Source organism: Stegodyphus dumicola, chromosome 6 (genome assembly GCF_044657685.1).
Source record: "Stegodyphus dumicola isolate Sdum_Otavi_A_Nest chromosome 6, ASM4465768v1".
In the NCBI taxonomy this organism is placed as follows: Eukaryota; Metazoa; Arthropoda; class Arachnida; order Araneae; family Eresidae; genus Stegodyphus; species Stegodyphus dumicola.
Window position 1 is genome coordinate 58,660,305 of NC_140773.1, and position 19,768 is coordinate 58,680,072.

Genomic DNA, 19,768 nt, shown 5'->3' on the forward strand with positions numbered 1-19,768 from the left:
AACAAATGAGCTATTTCATATATATATCACTTATTTAGTAATGATTTACAGAAATTTTCGATTATTATCCTAATGTATAAAAAATGTGAATTTATGTATGTGAAAATATTTGAGTAAGTTTATTATATTAAATTTTAGTATAATGTGTATTCTTCTTAGTATATTAGTAATATGTATGTTAATTAATGTGTATAAGAGTTGAAGTAGAAAATTTTATTGATTATAAAATTGATTTGTACTCAGAACAATTGGGATGATTGTCAGGTCAGAATGACAGAGTGTTATCAGCCGATAATAGATGACATTGTAGAAAATGCTGCCGATAGGGGTCGCATGATGGCAATCGAGAAGTGAGAGAATGTATGTATGTATGTATGTATGTATGTATGTATGTATGTATTTACTGTAATAATAAAGAATTTATAAAATGCAAGAGTTATCCCGATTAAATGAAAGCCCAACTTACCCCTAGCCATCCTGAGATTAATAACGGAGATTAAAGATAACAAATGGAAATAAAAAAAGACAATAGAAGTTTTAATAATGAGTGGGAGGAGAATTTCTTTTTTATTGACAATAACGGAAAAACATTATGTGTTATTTATAATTTTATGTTCAAAAATTATACAGCTAGCAATTTGCATCGACATTATGAAGCCAATCATCCTCCGTTTTCTAATCAGTATCCACCAAATTCCAAATTAAGATCAGATAAAATTCTTCTTTAAAATCAAATTTAAATACACAACAGTCAATTTTGATGACCTTTAGCAATCAAGCTAATAATGTGGCTGAAGCCAATTTTGTTATTGCCTGGAATATTGCTCGTGCAAAAGGCCCCTATGGAGAGGGAGAGTTTATTAAAAAAAAACGTGGAAGATGTACTTAAAGTTTTATATCCAAATAACGCAGCATTGCAGAAAGTTGTTTCTCAAATTCCCATCTCTAGACACACAACCGAACAGTGCATAACTGCAGTCAATACATCTCTTTAATTTTTAAAATGATTTGAAGAACTGTGCATTCAGCTTAGCCCTTGACGAATCGACAGATATCACGGATCTTCCGCAATTGGCAGTTTTCATAAATTTTGTTTCACCTGACTTCGTTGTTAAAGAAGAATTATTAGATTTAGTAGCACTTCAAGAGTCAATCCGTGGTGTCGATATTAAAAATGCATTAGATTTCGTAATGAAAACTTTTGATGTGCCTTTTAATAAACTTGAAAGCATTGCAACTGATGAAGCTTCTGCAATGCTGGGTAAAAAAATTGGTCTTATTGGGCTTTTAACAATTCATACCACATTCCACAATTCATGCCGATTCACTGCATAATTCACCGAGAACATCTCATTACAAAATATTTAAAAAATCTTGAAAACAGTGTTATACATTTTAAATTACATTCCCACCAATGCAAAAATCATCAACAATTCAGGAATTTTCTTGAAGAATTAAAGGATGAAGAACTTCTAAATTACATTAATTTCTTTTCCATTGTTAAATGGTTAATTTAGCTACAATGCATTAAATCGATTTGTAGATTTGTTTGATCCAATAACTGCATTTCTAAAAGAAAAGGAAATAACCTATTCAGTATTACGTGATGACGAGTGGTGACAAGACATAGTGTTTTTGACCGATGTCATGGAACATTTGCAAACACTGAATTTAGAATTGCAGGGGAAAGATAGACCTCTCGCAGTGTATATTTAGTTTTTCAAACTAAATTACACCGTTTTCTAAAGGACATTAAAAATAAAACATTTTGTCATCTTCCTCGAATTAAAAGTAATTTGTTCCAATATTAAACAAGAAAAATTCAACGAGTATGTAAAAAAGCTAGAAGGAATATTGACGGAATTCCAAAATAGATTTCAAGACTTGAAATATTCTAAATCGTTCTCTTGATTTTTTCTGAATCCATTTGAAATTAACATAATTCAAGGTACTACACAAGGACCACAGGAATGCCAAATTATATATTGGTACTCTGAGGATTAAAAGGGGTTGCACTGTGTAGCCCACCAGATGCATGTTGCACAACAAGCTGATTGATAGGTGACATAGAACACCACTTTTTCAGTCTCTTTCTTATCAGCTGGCATAGAAGGCAGTTTGTCAAAAACAATGAACTATTATTCCAAAAGAGCCATGATCTTTATTTCCATGAATCATGACAAAATTGTGTTCACGTCATCTTGTATCAGCTATGATCGGCAAAAAAAAAAAAAAAAATCACTTTACCATTGACTTGTTTGGCATTACTGATAAAAATCAGAAATTTTCAAATGGATTCAGTATAACTATACATTTTGTGAAATCGAGTTTGGCATCTTGTGATTATAAGTAAAAGAAGAAAAAATTAATAATTTATTTATACTTTTGTATTTAAATGCATGATGTAAAATGCCATTTGTCATACCAGATGAAATATTAATATTCACTATCACTATCATCTATTCTTATTAATAAATTCATGCCATCAGACATTTGTACTGCTGCTATTAAAAAATTCATATGTTTTCATGACATGATATAATAGATCAGATTTCCAAAGATGTGCAAGTGCTGGATTTCACCCTGTGTCCTATGCTGATCAGTGTATCAAGTTCTACTACATTCTCAATTAATCTCAGGATACAAAACATTTGCAGCTCTGCCTGAGTGAAGATTAATACAAGGGGCAGTAGATACTTTCACTAATCTGTGGTGAGAAAAATATTACAAATTATTGGAAAACTGACTGCAAGAGTATAATGGTATCCAAATAATTATAATAGCAGAGGAAAATATCATGTAAATTTCTTTCTAAAAAAATATATATATATATATTATTTAGATACTTTTATATAATTCAGACAAAGTGAAATGAAGTAATACCACAAATATTCTTCATATGTAATAGAAATTAAAAGCTTTTTGCATTATTTTGCCCAGAAGCTTCAAATGTAGGCTTGATTTTTACTTAGGGACTTAAATCAATATTCTCTTAGTGCACTTGTTTAGTGTTTCACAATTCATAAAGGCTTTCAGTGTGGTACATGAACAATACTTCTTATTACATTCCTTTTCCAATTATCATAGCCTTCATTTTCCATTTTTGCTTTGTATTTCATCTATGCTTCTTACCTTCAGTAAGCATAGCATATTTGAATGTATTACATTTTGGAAATTTGAAAAGTAGCTCTCAACTTATTTTTCGTGTGATGTTTGATCCCAATAACAGACAAATTAAGCAACTCTATAATTTCTTGTTTTATGTATAAATAATTAAAATTTGCTTTAAATTTATTTCCGTATTCATTCTATCTGTGTTGGCCAGATTTACCCAAATGTTCAAACTTAGCTGAATGTGCACATATCAACTACATAAATCACAAATTATACACTCACGTTTGTGAAAATTGCAACACCATGAAGGACTTACGCGAGTGAGCTGAAATTTTCAGGAAATGCAAAGTAGCGCATGATATGCAAATGATTAGAATTGCAAATCCGTAGCGCATGCGTATGCTGAGCAGCGCCCTCTGAACGGCTGATGGATCCGAATAAATAGACGGCTGTAGCGAGGCGTGTATGGTTATCGGTGGTTATCTGCTAGTGGTAAACGTTAACTCAATCTGTACTTTTGCCTCGTCGACGAAAGAGAGCGAGATTTGAACAACTTACAGAGTTTGAACGAGGGAGAATCATCGGCCTTCGTGAAGCTGGATTGTCGTATCGTGCAGTAGCCTCTCGTGTGCAGCGTAACAGCAGCACAGTGATGCGCATTTGGAAGCAGTGGACGGGCGAGTGTTGGACAACTCGGAAATCCGGGAGTGGACCCCGAAATGAGACGTCAGCTCGCGATGATAGACACCTGGTCCGCATGGCGCGGACGGACCGTACAGCTTCCTCTAGACAATTGGCAGCACTGTGGTCAATAGCTACAGGTGTTTCATTGTGTGCTTCATCAATTCGTAGACGTCTGCTGCAGTGTGGACTGCGCGCACGGACTCCTTTATACAGGATCCCCCTAACGCACGACCATCGCCGCCTGCGGCTACAATGGGCCAATCAGCATAGAGACTGGCGTGCTGATTGGCAGCATGTCATGTTTTCTGACAAATCCCGCTTTAATTTGTGGTACCATGATGGCCGCATTCGTGTCAGACGCTATGCCGGTGAACGCCACCTTCCGGAGTGCATTATCGAACGCCACAGTGGACGAACACCCGGAGTTATGGTCTGGGGCGCCATAGCATATCATAGACGATCTCAATTGCTACGAATTGTGGGAAATCTGAACAGCAACCGGTATATCCGTGAAGTTCTACAGCCCGAAGCTGTTCCCTTCCTTCAAAGCTTGCCAGGCGCTGTATTTCAACAGGACAATGCCCGTCCTCATACTGCTCGGATTGTTAAATCCTTCTTTGCAGCGCAGCAGGTACAGCTTCTTCCTTGGCCTGCGTGTTCCCCGGATATGTCGCCAATTGAACATGTGTGGGATGTCATTGGTCGGCGTCTTGCTCGTGATCCTCGTCCTGTTGCGTCTGCAGACGAACTTTGGGTACGCATACAAACGATATGGAATGCTCTTCCTCAGTCAGACATTCAAACTTTGTTTGACTCCATGCCACGTCGTGTAGCAGCACTTATTGCGGCGCGTGGTGACCACACAAAATACTGATTCTGATCTCTTGTTCTTGTTTGTTTGCTTTGAACATTTAATCATTTATTTGTACCACTACCACTCAACTGTGTATTAAATTGCATTCAATTATGACGATTCCTTCTTGGTGTTGCAATTTTCACAAACGTGAGTGTACTTACTTAATGTACTGTATCTTCAAGAAGATTTTTAAAATGTAAATGTAGTCTATATAAAATATAATTGTTTAAAATCTAAAATGAAACATAAAATAAAATTCAAAAATCTGAAGGAAAGTATAAACGTGGAAAAAAAAAAAAATTCTTTCATTCAAATTGGCAGATTTGTGAATTAAGTGAAAAATATTTTGTAATTATCATATTTTATGAAGCATCAGAACCTGTTGGATCGGATATCCATGAAGAAAATCTGAATAAAGATAAACATTTTCATATATACAGTCCACTTGAAAAGTTATAAACCTGTAAATAAATAAACATTTTTCTGCTTTGTCACACCAAGTGGAAATCTGAAAACATATATTTTTTAAAACAAAAATTCTCTTAAGATCTCATGTTGATTTCTAAAGACACAGATATTTCTGCTATATCTAGAAGTTTGTGTTAATGTCCCACAGACCCTTCTAGACTGAATGTGCATTATCGCATAGTCTGAAACAAATCGCAAAGTTTAAAGAATGTTAAAATAATCTTTTTAGGTCTTAAATGAACAGAAAGGCATGCCTGTGCAGCAGACAAATCTCAGGGTGGGGGTTTAAATTAACATAATGTTAATTTTAAATGTTGGTAACATAGTCTGCGACTGCAATGCAAAAAAACTATTTAAGCTGGCTGAAGACAATTATGGTGTATGTTTTAAACATTGGCTAGCAAGATGCTAAAGCCGTAAATAAAGTTAGGCTGAACTGTCTGTGGTAAATAATAGCAAGAAGAGGCTGTTTGAAGATCTAAGTATTGAAACCCTCAGCTTAAATGTACAAACCCCTAGTTTGCATTCTGGTGAGGACTACAGAAAGGAGAGGTCATAATAAAGATTTAAATCAGAATAATTTATTAATTAACATAAAATACCTTTATTTACACTCAAACACAGTTTAAGTAAACAAGCCACTTATCTGCATTTTGATGAGGACTACAGAAGGAGAAGTTATAGTAGAGGTTTAAATTATAATAATTGGTTAATTACCATGATATCTATTAACCATAATAATTGGTTAATTAGTATATAAAATACCTTTATATACACCCAAAGCAGCACATTTGAACATGATGTTTTTAAAATTTGTTCTTTTTTAGCGTACTGATACTTTTTTTCTAGGTAACGAAACGGCCTTTGACAGCTGGTACCTTGTTTAAAAACTCTATGATTGCACTTGTAAAGAATTTGGGGACAAAAGTATGTATGAGAATATTAAAATTTCTAAGACAAAATGTAGAAAAAATTAATATTGTATTGTAATTTAAATTCATTATCGCTAATTTTGAGTAATTTATGTAATGAATTATTTAGCTAATATTTCACGTCATAACTGTATTATCCAGGAACCATATTATGTCCGCTGTATAAAACCAAATGATCAGAAATCTGCTGTTTTTTTTGATGACACCATGGTCGAGCATCAAGTATCTTATCTTGGTCTGTTGGAAAATGTTCGAGTGAGACGTGCCGGCTTTGCATACAGGCAAACTTATAATCGTTTCTTGCGCAGGTGAGTGTTCTGTCTTGCATCATTATATGTAAAAAATATGTATAATATTACTTTTTGTGTATGTTAGTTAAATATAATAATATATATTTATAAAACTATTTTCATTTAAATTAAGTCCTCCCTTTTTCATGTAATTTCAAATATTAGCTTTTTCCTTTAGTTTTGTTTTTCTCTTATTTAAGCAGTATTTGGATTTATGGTATATATTTCTTATATGTATAGGAACTGTTGAAATTTATTTCTTATTTAGGCCTATGAATGATTGAGTTGAACGAGTCTCCTAAAATGTGGTTATTCCAGTTTGTTTTGTTAGTGGCTGAATAGTCTGGCTACATTAGTGTTTAACATAATGTGAATAAAATCTAATTTCTCTTGGTATATAGCTGAAAAATTTTTCCGTGGCATTGTTGCTTGTATGTATAGCTCAGAGCTTTGCAATAGCAAATAGCTTAATTTTCTAATTTATATTAAATAAAGGGAAATGTTTTTTAATGCAGTTACTTAGAGGCTACATTTTGTGTCATGTCTGTAAAAATTATCATTCAACCTTTTTTTTTTCTCCTATTACTGGCTGTACACATACGCTTCCATTTATAAACATGTTTTAAAATATGAAAGTATTCACGTTTTTCACATTTTTACTTCCTTGTACAAAGTAAAAAGGAAGTATTGTAATCGCGAAAAGTTTCAGGCAGCATATTTAAATGAAAATATCCATTTTGACCGCTTTCGAATGCAACTTAACGATGTTTTTGAGTGATATCTGTATGTAAGAACAGGATAAAGGACTGTTTTCCTCCAAAAAAAATTATAAAACTGCTTTAAAATGAATTCTGAAGATAATTTTTCGTGCCATCAGTACGAACATATGTACGTACGTATCTCGCATAACTCAAAAACGAGTAGCCTCAGAACGTTGAAATTTTGTATATAGGACTAGTATAACGTGTAGATGTGCACCTCGTATTTTGGTTGCAATCGGCTGCGCCAAACGTATATAAATATATTTATATATATATATATCCACTCTGTTATCCGGCTCAGCGATCTCAGTTTCTTTACTCTTATATGTTTGTAAATTGTATATTTTTTGCTTTAAAAATGATTGAATTATATTGTTCTTCTTATCTTCCGGTTAAGGTTTTTATGCCTTTAGTAAATCTGTATGCAATATTTTTAGAATTATCAATAATTTTAAAGTTATTTTAAGTGCCGCTAAGCCTAATAATTTTTTTGATGGTGGCCATTGCTTGTTTACATTTGAAACAGCAGAGTAGTGGATTTGTTGCCAATCTAGAGAAACGTAGCTTCGTGACAACAAAGATAACGCCTTCATTTATTATTGTGAATTAAATAATGCTTAATCTTTTCTGGAAATTTTTCGAGGAAAAAGTGTTTAAGAGTTACTTCGTCATTTTTAATACAGATATTTTGAGTTTTTATGTATTTTTGCCTTGTCGCGAAGTGAGAACTGAATTAATTGAATGTGAAATACTCAATCGTCTTTGAAAAACTGTTTCTTTTTTTGTTTTGTTTTGTTTGCTTAATTTCTTTTATAGATTGTTCTAGCTTTATTATAGTATTTGAATAGAGCATGTGGCAACGATTAGATAATTCTTTAAATGATATCAATTTTGTGCATTCTGAGTTATAATATGAACGAAATATACTGTTAAGTAAACCTAGCGCCAGAGTGTCGCTATGGTAAACAAATAGAGTGAATTTTAAAGAATGCATTTATTCTATTGTGGTTTATGCACTGTCGCAAAGTAGATTTAATTCAATCCAATAAGTTTAAATGAAATGCAAGAAAAAATGCGTATAATTTAATACTCCATACAAGGAAGTCGTGGTGTACACGTCAGATTTTTTAATTTAAAAAATCAAATATATGAAGTTAGAAAATTTAATTTTTTTTATAAAGATTCATCTTCCTTTGTTTATTCCTCGTTATTTTTTTAAAGTTTTACTATTGTGCAACAAAAATTGACCAAAATATTTCATTTTAATATTTGAAATATAGTTTGAAGGCCATACACAAGTTGAAGAGCAAAATGTTTGCATATATACAAAATTAAAAATGAAGATCAATTTAGTAAAGCTCTGATGTTTATAATAAAGTGATAATTATTACAATGCAGACTTTTGTGAAAAGTATTGGTAGTTTAAAAAAAAAAAAAAAGGAGACCTTATTCACAGAATTTTATATGAATATTATAGAATTTGTGCTCTAGAATACAGTGGCAGGCTTCAGAATTAGTGCATAGACAAGGTATGATATTATTTACATGAATTAAAATGAAAAGTGCTGCTAGTTTAAGGAATTTTTGGTTTATTTATTAGCTTGATTCTCGAATAATAAAAATGCATGCGAATGTAAACATATTTTTAGTTTCTGAAGATTTATAATTTGCTTGTTTGAATTTACTATCAACTATTGTAGGAAGACAATATTCAGCATACCATATGTAACAGAATAATAAAGGAGGTTTTCACTCTAGTAAATTACAAAAGAAATCATTGAATGACATAAAAGAGGGGAAAAAAATGTTCCTCAGTTTATTGTAATTTATTCTTTAACCGACCCATCAAGGTAAGCCAGAAATAATGTCAGAACTACCAAATTTTTAAGTTAAATACCATGGCCAATTTATTTTGTACTGAAGTCCAATGTTTTTATGCTTTATATTTTCTGATAAACTCTTACTAAATGTCATGAATTCGAAAAGTATGTAAAAGCTTAAATTTCTTAATTTGAAAAAAAAAAAAAATTTTTAAATGCCAAAGCATGAATATTTGCATCATTTAAAACATTTTTATAAGTGGATGTTTATGACTGTGACCAAGGTTTGCAAAAATAAAAGCTGCTTAAGGACTTTTGTGGACTGTGTATGTATGTGTGACCTGGGATATTAAGCAATGAATATAATATGCACTTACTTAATATTATAAAATTGGTGGTATTTCCTGTTCATGTCTCATTTTGTATCTGCTTTCTGATAACCTTTTATTTACTACACTACCATGATTTGAAAATCCTGTTTCATTTATAGAATGAAACAGAATTTATTGAAGTACTTAATTCCTTTTATTATCATTATTAATTTGTATGAGAACTAAAACAAAATGCATTCAGATATGATATTAGGGTTTTTTTACATTTAAATATTCAGTTAATTTTAATGAGAGTTACATTTATCTTTAACTGATATTTTAAAGGTAATGCATTTTAAAGCAAAAAAATTGGCATCAGTTTAAATTTAATTTTATGGAGCTAAAATTCATAATTTCTTCTTTATATGCATGTAAAGAGATTTGTGCTAATGATAAGGATTTGCTTTATTTTTATAATGTCATTTATGTAGTATATGTGATGTCTACCATAATAAAAATTAGTAATATTTTGATTGAATAAAAATATTTTTTTTATCTTCTTGATTTAAAAAAAAATTAGGTATAAAATGATCTCAAAGTACACTTGGCCAAATTTCCGAGGAGGATCAGAAAAAGATGGCTGTAGGGTGCTAATAGATGAACAAGGATTTTCTGATGATGTTAAATATGGTGCAACAAAAATATTTATTCAGTCTCCTCAGACCATTTCACAGTTAGAATATGCAAGACTTGAACTAATCCCTGGCATTGTTGTCTTCTTACAAAAAGTAAGTTATGGCCTTCATATTTTCAATTCCAAACTGAGGTATGTATGTTTATGAGTTTAGCCTTTGCAACATTAGGGCACTGTGTAAAGCCTTTTGAATCTAGAGGGTTAAGTGCGAAGGAAAGAAGAATGAGAGTGTAAGTCAGAATGGACTTTAAACAGGTAACCTCCTCTTTCTATATATAAATTAAGTAATTCTATTAAATCCATTTCTTCTGTCAGCTGTATAGTGTAGTTATAATCATCATTGGTTTTGTGCCGTAATACAACTTAACAAACAAAAGAAAACTATTTTAAAATTTTTATCATAGGTCCATTTTACACATTCATCATGTACAACAAAGGTATACCACTTAATTATTTCTTATTTTTAAATACAGCCATGCTCTTACATTTTTGGGTAATATGTTGTGATACATACACATTTGTCTCAAATAGCTGATAAAACTGAATGCCGTGTTATTGTATTTATGTAACATATATAAATGCAGTGAAATTTAATAAATTACACACAGTGAGATAGCAGCAACCAGAGCTGTGCCATGATATTTTTTGAGCTGAGGCAAAAAGGTAAATGTGCACCCTTTTATATATATGTATATATAAAAGGTAAATGTGTACCCTTTTATATATATATATATATATATATATCAAAATAGCTATATGTGTATTAAACAAAAGTAAATGTATTAAATCAAAATATCATAATTATACCATAATTCTTAAAGTATTTTTTAATCATAACTTTATAAATTCAGAAAAATAATATAGCCAATTATAATATAGCCAATTATTTATAACTTTCAAATGAAAATGTTAAAAAATTTTTTTTTGATAAATAAGAAATGACATCGAAATGCACATTGCATTAATTTCCAGGTTTTCTTGCAATTCTTCCTATTGTTTTATTAAGTTTGCTGAAGCTTATTTCCACTAATAATAACTGACAAATTAAAAAAGAAAAAGTAGTTTTCAAATTCGTATGACCAATTTGGCGCCCTTTCTAGTGATTCACCTGAGGCAAGTCCATCACTTGCCTCACCCTTGTCCCCGTTCTGACAGCAGCATTAAATAAAGTAATAATTGTCTGCATATTGCATAGTGTTATGTATGTATGTATATATATATATGTACAGCATATTTTCGCTCTCTTGTGCATGTAAAAGTAAGGGATTTTGATGTTTTTAATGTAGCTTTAGGAAAAGATGCAGAAATGTAAATATACTTCAGTACTACATACGATACAAAATGATATTTAAAGAATTTAACTCAAGATGCTAGATAGATCTTGTAGACATGCAAAGTAGCCCAGACGGTGAGTACAAGTTTGTACTCAATTATCAGGATCATTTAACCAAGTTGGTGTTATTGCATGCTCTCAAACCAAAGAAGAAATTGCTTTCCAGCCACTTGATATCTTCACCTTTATAGGGGCTCCAAGCTTGCTTTAATCACATAATGAGAATGAATTTGTGAACCAAAATCTAAATGAACTAAAGAGCATGTGGCCTGAACTGAAACTGCTACATGGAAACCTGAGGCATAGCCAAATCCAAGGTTTCGTCGAACATGCAAACCAGGACATTCAGAATCTGATGATGACATGGATGCAGATATACAACAAATCAGCACATTGGACTGAGAGCCTCCAATTTGTTAAATTCATGACAAAACGTTCTTTTCACCAAGGAGTACGGTAGTCACCATACGAGGCCGTATTTGGCTGCAAAGCAAAAATGAGCCTAATTACCTTATCTGCCCAGAGAGGTTGTCAGTATGTTAGTTACAGAGAAAGACCTTGAAAAGGTTGAACAAGAAATGGAGGATAGTATAAATGCAGGGAGTACCTCCAGATATGACAAAGCTGCTGCTGCTGCTGCTGTGGTGGTGGAAGCATAAGAAAGTTCAGACTAGTTGCCTGATAATTATGCAAAAAAAATCTGTGTAGTGTGTGAAAAAGAGTACAGCTCAGACCATTCTTGTGGATCCTGCGGCAGTGATGTCCATGCAATTTGTGGAATAAGCAGTGAAAGAGACGAAGGGTATGGAGCAGAAATTACATGCAGGTTATGTTATAATAAACAAATCAGGAAGCTGATGTTAGTTTGGTCAGCAGCTGATGTTAGTTCGTAGGGCCAAGCTGCGAAGATGCTTAAAAATTCAGAAGCAAAATTCCCACCATTGAAAGTTGGAGATAATGTGCGCATCCATATACGAGATGTTGAAAGAAGTCGAGGTGATCCAAGAAGTGTTCTTGCATTTGTCTTGAAAGTTGAAGGCGGCTTTTACAAGTTAGGAACAGAACATGGGATTCTAAAAAGAACTATTCTAGAAGTGAATTTTTCATTGTGCATGAGAAACTGCTTCTACTGGAATCTGTGGTTACATAAGAAAAATCACTACGAACCATCACGTCTACTTAATTACTGACCGATGGGCTTGCACTAACTCAATGTAATTGCAGTACTATGTGTGCACCAAATCACTGTGAATGCATAAAGAACCAACTGTTGTGTTATTCGAAATGCCATAAAAGTTCATCTTGTTGTAATTAGTGATGAAAGCCATAGGTACTTTATAAGCTTAACACTATCATAATTGATTTTCATCATTTGTAATTAATAAAATGTAAAGCAATCTGCTGTTGACTTTTTTTCCTTCCAAGTTTCGCTGATTGTTCCCATTCTGAGTTTGCCGTTTCGTGGACTGGCTAGCCGAGTTCCGAAGTCAAGAAAAGACTGGATATTGGCCAGTAAGTTTACAGCAAATTTGGCCATTTCCCGATTTGGTCAGACACTTCCCATTTCGGTCGTAAAATATGTAAGGTCTACTAGAAAATGATGTCCGATAATGTCATTTCAAGTTTCATCATGCATGCAGGTGTTCATTTGAGACATATAGGGCTGTCTCTGTATCACTAAATTTATGAACATCTATTCTTCTAAATAAACTAACAAAAGTGCCTCATGTCATTATTAAGTGAGACATCATGTAAACATGGCTAACGATAAAAGTTATTTAGGATACTGTATTTTGTACCAACAAGGAAGAAATGCTACAGAAGAATGTAGAAATTTAGTGGCTGTTTTTGGTGGAGATGCAATTTTGGATAGAACATGCTGAACAATATAGTTAAAAAAATCTAAAGCAGGTGATTTCAATTTTAATGATAAGTCATGCTGTGGGCTGTCATTTTTAATTAATGACGATATTATCAAGACCATGATAGAGCAAGATCCCTTTTATAACATCGTAGATTGTGGAAAAACTTTATTCGGCTTAACAAATAATTTTGGATCATATCCAGAAACTAGAATTAGTTTATAAATATTCCAGATAGGTGTCTCCTGAGTTATCTAAGAAAAGTTTGCATGATTGGGCCATCATATGCTTATGTCTGCTTGATCAGAACAAAACCTAAATCTGTTTGGACTGGATGTTAACTGGGAATGAAAAGTTGATTACCTATGAAAATATCGTTAAGAAAAGAGCATACTGTGAGCCTGCAAAACCTGTTCCTTTTCACCTCAAAACCAAGTTTGAACGTGAATAAAAGAATGCTGGTACGTCCAAGCACCAATACATTACGACCTTTTGAAGCCTGAAAAAAAGCTCAATTAAGAGGGATACTGTCAGCAAATGGACTATTTAAACAAAGCAGTCAAAGTAAAGAGGCCAGTGATGTTCCGTAGGAAGCACATCATAGTGCATCATGATAATGCTTGACCAAATGCTTTTTTGATGATTCAGAACTATGCTAGGAAATTCTGCTGCATCCACCCTACTCTTCAGACATAGCATCCTTTGATTATCACTCCTTGCAAAATTATTTGAAGGGGGGGATTCAGAACTGAAGCAGATGTCAGCTAAGCTCTATCTCAGTTCTTCATCCCTAAGGACAAGACAGTTTTCAAATTACTGTCATGCTGTCAAGAAGTCAAAAGTAACGACAGAAATTATATTGTAGAATAAATATAATTGAAGGGAAGGAAAATATTATCTTCTTTCACTTCCCAAACGGAAAGAATTTTCTGCTAGAATTTATAAAATAAAAGATAAGTTAAAACTATAAAATTATTTAAGTTTGATAATGGCTTTTATCATGCTATATAAAAATATATTCTTAAATAATAATCTGAAATTTTTTATTGGTTCTTTGAGACGTAAATTGTAAAAAAATTAATGCAATTAAATTAAGAATAAACTATAATCAAAGAGCTAGTAGAATTTTATTGTAAACATTACTAACTGCACCAAGTGTTAGATTCTGTCTTCAGTTATTTGATGAAGAGGTAGACTAATAAGTTACATAAAACAGGTTGTGACTACTTGAATACTTATTGGGTTTTGATGAAAGTTTCCTGCCATCATAAATATCATCTGCCCAAACAGTTCACTATGGCATGTTTAATAATATTTTGTCAAATCATTTTTGGCAATTGAAAGAAAGAGACTTGCTTTAGAACACTGTGTTGTGAAATTTATAAAAAAATATCGTTAAGTACAAGGTGTCTGAAATGGAACACTACCAGATTAGAACTATCATTTGCTTCCAGTTCTGTTGCAACAAATCAGTTACAGAATGTCACCAAATCATGTGTCAGCTTTAGGTACTAATGTTGTATCATATGACACTATGAAGGTTTGGTACCAAAAGTTCAAAAACAAGGACTATGCCCTTCAAGAAACAGAGTACTCTGACTGGCCTACTGATATTGATGAGACCTGCCTGTGAAAACTCATGGAAGAAGATCAGCATGCAACCATTGAGAACTTGTTAAGGAATTAAATGTTAGTGCCATGTCCATTAGTCACACTATGCATCGCATAAACTTGACGTTTAAGTTCAATAGCTGGGTCCTGCATGAGTTGACTCAAGCAGATAAGAGCAAATATGTTCGGGCGGACACTAATCTGCTCGAATGTCAATGCAAGGACAAAATTCTGGACCAGATCATCACTTGTGATGAAAATTAGATTTACTTAAAAACACAAGTTGAAAAGGATGTTGATCTGTGCCCATTGAGCCCGTTGGCAGTGTCGCAAAGTGCAATTTGACTATCAGAAAGATCATGCTTTGTATCTGGCGGGATTGCCATGGTATTGTCCACAAAGAGTATCCGAAAAAGTTAAACCCTCGACTGTAAAGTGTACAGTGAGGTGCTAGTCTGTGTTGATTTTCCTTGATTACTATCAAGGAAAAATGTCAAACTGAGTTTCGGCATAAAAAGGTAATGTCCCATCAAGATAATGCAAGACCACTTGTGTCTGCATTCACCAGCTGGACTCTGTACAGACTCAAATGAGATCTTTCGCCACATCCACCATATAGCCCGCACATTGCTCGTTCGGACTTTTACCTACTTCCACACCTGTAGCTACATCTTGCTGTTGTTGTCATCCATTCTACATAGAAGGTTCAAAATGAGTTTGATCTGTTTTTGGACTCGCGGCCACCAAGTTTCTGGGTCGAATGCTTTGAAAAACATACCAAAATGTTGGCAGAAAATTATGGATTTGGGTGGTGATTAGCACTATCAGCGCTAATGGTACTGCTTTCATGTTTTTTTTTTCCAACTTTATTAAGAACCTTTTTTGGGTAGAAAACTTTCATAACAACCAGAATATATGTATAATAATTCCGGGAAGCATAGAAGAGGAATCAGCTTTCAGTCTTGTGGCCAAGGGTAAGTAAGTGCTTACAGATGAAGACAACAAAACATGAACTTGATGAATTTCCAGTCTTTATTTCCACGCATATAAAATCATCTCCATAGATGTTGATCCAATCATGATGAAATCCGAGACATTTCTATGATTCAATCATAATGAAATACGATAAATTGCAATGCACATTGATTCTTGAAATTAAGGTGCAGGCACTTCCAACAGGAAAGCAAAGCGAGGAGTTATTAGCAAGGTAGAAGCTAGCAGAAGTTTCAGAATTAAGGTGTAGTTAGCTCACTGGAGGTTTTTATACCAGAGTAGGCACAATTCTAGAAACAAGCTATGATTGGTTAATATAAGTTTTGGTTGTCCTTTTCAAGCAGTGTTACATAACGTAGAAAAATCTCAAACTTGGGAAAACAGGTGAATTTAGGGGAAGAGCACCAAATTTAGAATGTTAATTTTGAGGTTGCCAGTTATTTTACAAACATATTTTTACAGTTATTTTACAAACAAAGTACGATGGCTGCCTTGTTGTATCTTACATATATATATATATATATAATTTAATTATGAATGTTCTATTTATGATTACCTCCTAGGAAAGTTAATTTAAAACAATTGCAAATTGAAATTAGGAAATGTAAATACCTAAGAGAACTGCTAAAACTATTAAAAACTTGCAATAAACTTGAAAGGAGATTGAAATTTATATATACTGTGTGTATATATGTGTATAGATATTATATTAATTTTTTTGCTGTAAAAAAACAGGCTCTAGCATCTTATTTTTAGGCTGTCTTATTTTTCATGCATAATAATTAACATTTGTTCATATTCAAGAAACGTATTTCTTCAGGTTCATGAAATACATTTATTCTTGTTCAAGCAACATTAAAAAATGAACAAAAGCATTTAATACAGCCATGTTTTCTTCTGGAGCATCATCATTAAGCTCCAAGTCACAAATTCTGGCCTGGATTTTTTGTGACTTTAATTTCCTGAAGGTTATTGGCCCTATCCTCTCTATTGCTCATGTTGTGCAATAGAGCTCTCCTCAAATAAGCTGTTCTTGTCCATGTAGCCTGCACTTAGGACATTGGCAATACAATTGCCCAGTATTTTATCGCATGTGTTCTGTACTCAAGTAACGACTTCTTGTAGCTTCATAAAGTTTCCTTGTTGCTTTCTCCCCTTTATATTATATCTTCAGTGTAGTCATACATCCAACTTCTATCTGCAGACTATTAGTTTATTTTATTTGCAACTTCTATTAGTTTTTATTTTATGCCTGGAACCTTTTAGTATTCCTTTGTTGTACTCAGTGGAATATCTTTTTCTTTTTGCACTCATTTTATCTGAGTATCAAAATTTATTAAAAAATCAAGTGCCAAATCAAGTCCATTGCTATCGCTATGTATTGAATATGGAAGATTTGAATTTGTCGCAACCACATCCATGGTTGCGACAAATACAAATCTTCCATATTCAATACATAGCGAGTGACTTAGAACACTTTATTCTAAGTGTGCATGTGTTTTACTTCTGCACTTCATCATTCGCTGCCAGTAAGGCACCCATCTGGCTGATGATCTTAACTAGGTCTTATTTTAGGGAAGAGACCCTGAAAAATCATATTAGGGCTTGTTTCTCTTATTTTCGAGGAAACATGATATATATACGTTACTGTGAAAGACCAAAATTGGAGAATGTCGAATTTCACCGGAGAATGTCAACATTCACCAAATACATCGGTGAAAGATCGAATATTTCTTTACATTCTTGTACATTCGGATCCTCACCGGTGTATGTCGACAATCACAGATATGCTCTGGTGTAGGTCGAAAAGAGAGGAGTATATGTACACACTGCTATTCCAAAAGGAAGTGTTCCACAAATAAATGCAGTTGTAAAAGCAAGAGCCTCTTGTGCAATTCAAAGTGTCATAATAGTTTTAAGTTGTTGCAATAAATAAGATTTGAATCACATAATTTAAAACTTCTATTATTTTCCTTTCTCATTTTGATTGTACTGTGTGTTTCAAGTTCTTTTGTTCTTAAGTTCTTATTCTGAGTCTCAAGTGCGTTTTTTCGCGAATGAATTACGGAGAAGGAAATATAATATTCTTATATGTTAACAACATTCACCATTAGTACATGGTGAATGTCGACATTCACCGGTTAAGTCAGAAATAAGAGTATTTGGAAAATATTTCGGACATACACCAAGCGACTATGTGAATGTTGACATTCTCCAGATTTCGGTCTTTCTCCGTAACATATACACTAATGTGGGTTATATTTTAATACTTCATCATAGAATCAATATTTAATTTGAAAACATTTGTTTAATATATCTCAGATTCTTATCAAAACACTCAGTGTTTTAAGTTTCGTTATTTGTTTTAGTTCTTTAAAAAAAAAGTAAATGCATATGCTTAATTTTGAAGAATAGATTTTGAATTATTTCACTTATCACATTTTAATCATCATATTCATTATTTTTTAATGCAGTATTTATGTTAATACTCATTGTAGAAATATTAATATTTAAAAGGTGCTCTGACTTTTATAAATTTATTAATAATATAATTAAAAGATACAGTACTATTATGTGGCAATAATTGGAATAGTTATATTCTGTCTTATTAATCTCAGTCCTGTAAAATTAAAATTTATTTCAACTTTGTTTCTACAAAAACTGTTAAGTCATAGCACTGTTCCATATATCTATGCAGTATCAATATGCATATTTTAAATTTCTTATTTTCTAATAAACTTAGAATTATAAATATCAGTAAAATCCTTTGATTACATTGCTTTCATTTTGAATATAAGTGTATAGGTATTGAAATTTTGAAGTGTGCATTAGTATAAAACAGACTGTGGAAATATTGACTCTGTTTTTTTAATATTTATGATAGTTTTCATATCTGTACTCCTATTAGTATTTGTACTTGTATTCGAACAGTATTGATGTTTCCCCATGTAGTTTGGAATTTAAAAAAAAAAAAATGTGTATTCATAGGATACAAATGTAATATATTGCGTTTGCTTGTTTTAGATGTGGAGAGGTGCTATTGCCAGGTTAAGGTACAAAAAGATGCTTGCTGCTTTGGCCATAATACGGTTTTATCGACAGCAAAAACTAAGGCAGTATATTGAAAGTGTGCAGTATGCTTTCAGGTATTTTGATTTTAAGTAGTATGAATCCTTTCTCCCTTTTCTCAAATTTATGTTAACAAAAGTTCCTATCTGACATTATAGATTATTTTATTTGCAGAAAATAATTTTTGATGTTTTCTAAGTATGCTTAAATAACAAAATATTATATATGTAAATAGTAACAAATAATTAAATGTAGAAAGGTCTATTAAGAATCCTGTACCAAGGCTGCAATGATTTAATTAAACATAATTAAAGAGAAATACTCTTATTAAAGTTCTATTTAAAATTAAATTAAGAGAATTTGAAGTTTAAATTTCAGTTTAACAAATTCATTATTTTTAAACCTTATTTAAATGCAAAAATACTTTTAGAACAAAATATAAGTATCAAATCAATGAGCATAACATGTAAAAATGTGAAAATAAAACATTATAATGTAAATAAAAGTATATGTAATATATCAAAAATTCAATGAAATGTAACATTAAATTTAAAATTAATTAGGCCAGAATAATTTAACAAACCCAAAACTTACTCTGTACATTGTAATAGTATATCAAGAACGTTGTATTATTCTTCATCCCAAGGGCAGGTATTTTGTTGTTGCCAGGTTTAATTAGAAGAACATAAATTAGGTTGGTGAAATTTGTAATTATGACATGGTAGAAAGTTTGATTAACTATTAAACTGAATAAGTATTTCCCTTTAATTATATATGCATTTTATTTTTCATTTTTTAAAGTATATTAAATCATTACTTTCATTTTCTCTCTATAAAACTTAAATCTTTGAACTACTAAACTGTAATAATTGTAATAAAAACTGTACCCTAAATACACTATTTTCATGTTCTTGGTCTTGGAACTTTAGAAGAATGTTTTGCTTTTAACTTTTTGGGAGAATGGTGACTC

The 19,768-nt window shown here is 32.1% G+C and overlaps 1 protein-coding gene across 1 annotated transcript in view; it reads left to right on the forward strand.

The window, feature by feature from the left end:
• Positions 1 to 19,768, forward strand: part of Myo31DF (Unconventional myosin ID) — a 185,458-nt gene that overhangs the window by 141,176 nt on the left and 24,514 nt on the right. The window contains exons 13-16 of the mRNA XM_035366471.2: positions 5,972 to 6,049; positions 6,196 to 6,362; positions 9,817 to 10,024; positions 18,754 to 18,875. Of these exons, the coding sequence (XP_035222362.1) occupies positions 5,972 to 6,049; positions 6,196 to 6,362; positions 9,817 to 10,024; positions 18,754 to 18,875 (575 nt within the window). The remainder of the gene's footprint in view (positions 1 to 5,971; positions 6,050 to 6,195; positions 6,363 to 9,816; positions 10,025 to 18,753; positions 18,876 to 19,768) is intronic.